Genomic DNA, 4,775 nt, shown 5'->3' with positions numbered 1-4,775 from the left:
GTGTCCTTCCTCCCGCGGGCGGGGGATCCCAGGCGGTACAGGGGAGGAAGAAACCTTCTGTTTGCTGTAGCTCCGCCTGCACACGCGTGACAATCTTTTCCTCACTTCGCTTCTTAAAAGCCAGGATTAACTGGCAGGCTGCTGTCAGTCGGTGAGCCCTGGGGGTGAGCCCGCCGGGCACCCTCCGCAGTTTGGGTACGGCCAACAGAGGGGCTCTGCCTGAGCACCGAACGCCACAGATCTCCCCGCAGTGCGGGGGGGCGGGAAAAACCTGTTATAAACCGTCTCCAGCGGTAGCAGAGGGGGTGAGATTGTCCATAAGCGAGGTACCACGGGTTCTTTATGGGATCACAGCTCCTCGAGGGTAATGATTGTGTTCTGCAGTTACGCTAAATAATTGGAGACTGATGCTAGTGCGCCGTTTGTCTTCAGCTCTGCCCAAGTCCAGCAAAAGAGCTCAGCTGTTGTCCGGAAAAAGTCCTACGTCCCCACTAGCAGGGGTGAATATATCGTCACCAAACTCGATGACCTGATCAACTGGGCGCGAAGGGTGAGTCGCTGAAACTGTCGTGCTCACTAGGGAGAAATGGTGGCAAATGCTTTGCGGTGCTGGTGGGAAACGGATTTGAGCCGTCTCCTCCTCGGGATAAAAATAGGTTCAGAATTCTCCACGGGGAAACAGCCAAGTTTCTTGGCCAGAGGTTGACGTTTGGGGCACTGTGTCAGAGTGGGAGAGAGACGCTTAACGAGAGGGTGGCGCAAGGCGGCGCAGGCTGCCTGTCTAAGCAGAGCTGCCCTTCCGTAACAAGCGAAAGGCACTTTCTGGTTTTACGCAGTCCTCGCAGGGGGCAGCTGCCCTGGGCCGTGGAGGAGGCTGCGCAAGTGACACTGCCCCGAATCCAGTGTGCTCTGCCTTAGCTGAGTTTTGCCTTCTCCGGTCACCGCTGCCCTTGTGCGGGGCTTCTGAGGTGGCTTTTAGCGGCGTTTAGAGGTGTAAAGGGAAGCGTCTACGGCTTTGAGCGCGTTCAGCATCTCTGGGGCTGCAAATGCACGGACCTGTACGCACCTATTTCCCTGGAGCCGTGGGTTTTGCTCTCCTGCGTAACGGCAAACACCGTTTTCGTTTACGATGCTCTGACTAAACAGACCTTGAAACTTCTCTTGTTCTGTTTCCTTTTCCGTCTGATCAACTCTTGTTCTTGGAGTCACCCGCCCAGGCCCTCGGCTCCCGCGTTCAGCGTTCTTACCCCTAACCCACCTCTCCCCTGCCGCAGAGCTCCTTGTGGCCGATGACGTTTGGCTTGGCGTGCTGCGCCGTGGAGATGATGCACATGGCGGCTCCTCGCTACGACATGGACCGCTTTGGGGTGGTGTTTCGAGCTAGTCCCCGGCAAGCTGACGTCATGATTGTGGCCGGCACCCTGACGAACAAAATGGCTCCGGCTCTTCGAAAGGTACGGGCTGCGGTGGATGCTTCGTGCACGGCTGCGCGCGCTGGATGCAAGTGGAAAGCGATGTGAAATGTCTGTGTCCTGCAGGTCTACGACCAGATGCCGGAGCCTCGCTACGTGGTCTCCATGGGGAGGTAAGTGCCGGGACATCCTTATCGCCTTCTACTGCACGGGAGAAATCTGGTGTCTCCGCTTGAGTGGGGAGATGGAGGGAGGGGAACCCATTTCTCATTTGTATTTCCAACCCTTTAAATTACATAAAGAGGCCTTGTTACAAGTGACACATAAAGACCCTTTGATTAGGGTGAGGAGAATGACGTCTGTCAGGTCACTGTGAACTGCAGAGTCTTCCCAGTGAAAGATTCTGGGGTTTTTGCAGCTGTCAGAGTCTGGGGACTTGTATATGTCCAGAATCTCAGAACTTGCCTTTACACGAAAGCTTTCAAAATGCTTCTACTGTGGAGCATGAAATCTGAGCTCCGTGGAGCTCTGGCGTGGAAGAACTGACACCTTGTTCGTCTCCCGGAGCTGCTGGGGCCGAGGGCGGCCGTTCCACCGGGGCCTGGAGGGGACAGGACGAGTTCTAGAAACGCTCTTGTGCAGATGTGGCAAAAATAAAAAAGGCTTTGTGGTAGAGAGGAAGGACCCTCTGAAATCTGCTCTGTAAGAGTAATGGAAACGGTTCGGCTTGGTTTGATTCAGCTTGAAATGTGACAGCCTGCGAGCGTAGCCTCTGCCTTCCGGCCAGGTCTGGTGAAGAGGCTGAATGGCCACGGCGTAAACCGCGGCATCCGCCCCGTCCCTTTCGGTAAAGTCTGTCGGGTGGCTTCTTGCCTCACAGCGCTCGGATGCCAGGTTCACGTTCTCCTTCGCCTCCTGCTCATCTTTCCCGTGGGCCGCCGAGCCGCATTTAACAGCGCGCTGAAACCCGCCCGTCTCTTGCAGCTGGGCCAACGGCGGGGGTTACTACCACTACTCCTACTCCGTGGTGAGGGGCTGCGACCGCATCGTGCCTGTGGACATCTACGTGCCAGGTAGGAGAGACAACCTCTGCGTGCCACGGCGCTAACCCGGAGCAGGACGGGGGGTGAAGTTAATTTTGTACGTTTGGACGGTGCCTGGTGTAGTTTTTAAAGATCTTTCTGTTTCGAACTGTGTTGCTGAAGCTGCGGATGCTTCGGTGGGGTCTGCCTGGGGTTCCCAGTAAGCGAGCGGAGTTCCTCTGGCGATGTTCCTCGCCAGTAACTGTCGTGTGAAGCGTGGGCTGTGGTTCGGTCAGCCACATGCTCTCCTGTGAGATACCGCCTTGCTTAAAAGCAAAGCGTTCCTACGTTTTACAAAGACCTTTTCGAAAAATACCATCTCTTTAGTTACTTTAAAGAAGCCCTCTTGCTTTTATGAACTCTGCAGCCTGTGACGTACGCGAAGCCAGAGGGGAATCACAGCCTGCTTTGGGGTAAAGCCTGCGGCTTGTCGGTTCTCCTTCTGCTGGCCACACCGCAGTGCAGCTAGCAGCCCCGCGGGCTTCCTTTTTCTCTCTCTCAGGTTGCCCGCCTACTGCTGAAGCTTTGCTCTATGGGATCCTGCAGCTTCAGAAGAAAATCAAACGGGAGAAGAAGATTCAGATCTGGTACAGGAAATAGCCTCTTATTTATGACCTACCCACTTACTGCCCACCTGGGGCGCCCGCTTGCATTCGTACGCACAATAAATCTGTATTCTCACAAGCCTTCCAATAAAACTCTACCTGGTTAAGATGCTCTTCTCTCCTGAATACGTCCCTCTTATCTGAAGTGTTTTAACTCGTTTAAAAACTGAATTAAAAAGCAGGAGTTGAAGTTGGTAACACTCGGTGTGGTGTTGTCTGGTCTGAACAGCCTGTGAGGGCAGGGGAACGTTTGAAGTTACCTACCGTGAGATAAATGCCCTGCCAGAAGCCTCTGGCTTTGTTAGGCGGTTCTGAGACCAACACGCATCCAGGCGAACCCCGAGGTCGCCCCGAGCTCGGCTCTTACTCACCGCCTGCTTTTTGCTTATAATTCCTACAAAGAGTCTAACGAATCCTTTATATCTGTGTGCACGGCAGCCGGGAATGAATTATATTTCTATAACGTAAGTAAAATATTAATGCTTAAAATCAGAATATGACTAATAGAAATGAATGCTGCAGCACGCCTTGGCAGAGCAGGAATAAAGCAGCCCCCGGCGGGCGTTGGTACTGGATGTGTCCCGGGAGCCTGGTGGGGCGTTCCCCCAGCAGCCTGGGACGAGGAGCAGTCGCCGCGGAGTTACACACGCGCTTTTGAAAGACAAATACATTGCTCTGAAACAGCAGTTGTGCATTTCATTCCTTTTTAATGGATTTTATCCCTTCTGGGTAGAGAGAGGAAACGTCATTTATGCGCTACCGAGCTGCCAGGAGGTTGTCAGGATCAGAACTTGCTGCAGTGGGCTTCAGCCAAAAGCATCGGGGAGACTTCACTGGGGAGTTGCTCCAGGAGCAGCCGAAACGCCTCCGAGTGCCCCGTCTTCCCCAGTTCTCCTGCCTGGGTTAGATTACTTGGCTCGTGTGCGGGAAGCCACCCCGTGATTTCTAAAAATGATCCGGTTTTTAGAGGAAATGCCTCGTCCTTGAACCCCTTTGGCTAAAGGCGCTGATCTACGCTCGTGAATTGCAGCTTAATCGAGGTATTTGGAGACGAGGAAGGGGTTGAGTGGAAACCTGCCTCTGGGACAGGCGCAGGGTGGGGCCTTCCTCCGCAGAGCCCAGAAGACCCCTCCGGGGCAGGGGGGCGGCATCCGCAGTGGGGCAGGGAGTCCTTTTGTCCGGGAGGGCCCCTGGAGACCCAGGACTTCCATCCCGAGCCTCCAGCCATCTCCCCGCCTCCAGATAAGTCAGCTTCAATCTTCTCTCATTAGCATCGAAGGAGATAAGAGCTTTTTCTCCTCCTGGCAGCGCACATAATCAGCCTCTCCTCCTCAGCGTTTGCTTCCCGCGGCTTCGGGGCAGCCCGGAGGGACGGTGCCAGGCGGCCTCAGTGCTTAACGATGGTGGGCGTGATCATCTTGGGGAAGGAGTAGTACCTGCAGTCCCCGGGGGGGACCAGGTCCATCACCGTCGTGCTGATCTTCTCCTTCTTGAACCCGGCCTCCACCAGGTGCCCTACCTGCGTCTCCTGCGAGAGAGGAGGGGCGGAAAGAGGCAGCGGCGGTTTGAGCTGCCCGGATGCGAGCGGAGACGCTGCTGAGCCCCGGCCTGCGGGGACACGGGCCAGTGCGAGCGGCGGGGGGGAGGGAGGCCCCTCCTGGGGTGTCCTGGGGGCA

At 55.6% G+C, this 4,775-nt stretch overlaps 1 protein-coding gene across 1 annotated transcript in view; it reads left to right on the top strand.

The window, feature by feature from the left end:
- Positions 1 to 3,208, top strand: part of NDUFS7 (NADH dehydrogenase (ubiquinone) Fe-S protein 7, 20kDa (NADH-coenzyme Q reductase)) — a 7,084-nt gene extending 3,876 nt beyond the window's left edge. Inside the window, exons 2-6 of the mRNA XM_009328922.1 lie at positions 404 to 550; positions 1,275 to 1,454; positions 1,539 to 1,585; positions 2,397 to 2,485; positions 2,997 to 3,208. Of these exons, the coding sequence (XP_009327197.1) occupies positions 404 to 550; positions 1,275 to 1,454; positions 1,539 to 1,585; positions 2,397 to 2,485; positions 2,997 to 3,094 (561 nt within the window). The 3' untranslated portion in view covers positions 3,095 to 3,208. The remainder of the gene's footprint in view (positions 1 to 403; positions 551 to 1,274; positions 1,455 to 1,538; positions 1,586 to 2,396; positions 2,486 to 2,996) is intronic.
- The last annotated feature ends 1,567 nt before the right edge of the window (positions 3,209 to 4,775 follow it).

The sequence above is a fragment of the Pygoscelis adeliae genome, unplaced genomic scaffold (genome assembly GCF_000699105.1).
Source record: "Pygoscelis adeliae isolate BGI_AS28 unplaced genomic scaffold, ASM69910v1 Scaffold1017, whole genome shotgun sequence".
NCBI classification, from domain to species: domain Eukaryota; kingdom Metazoa; phylum Chordata; class Aves; order Sphenisciformes; family Spheniscidae; genus Pygoscelis; species Pygoscelis adeliae.
Note: the sequence above shows the minus strand (reverse complement) of the source record. Positions and strands in the feature narration are given on the sequence as shown.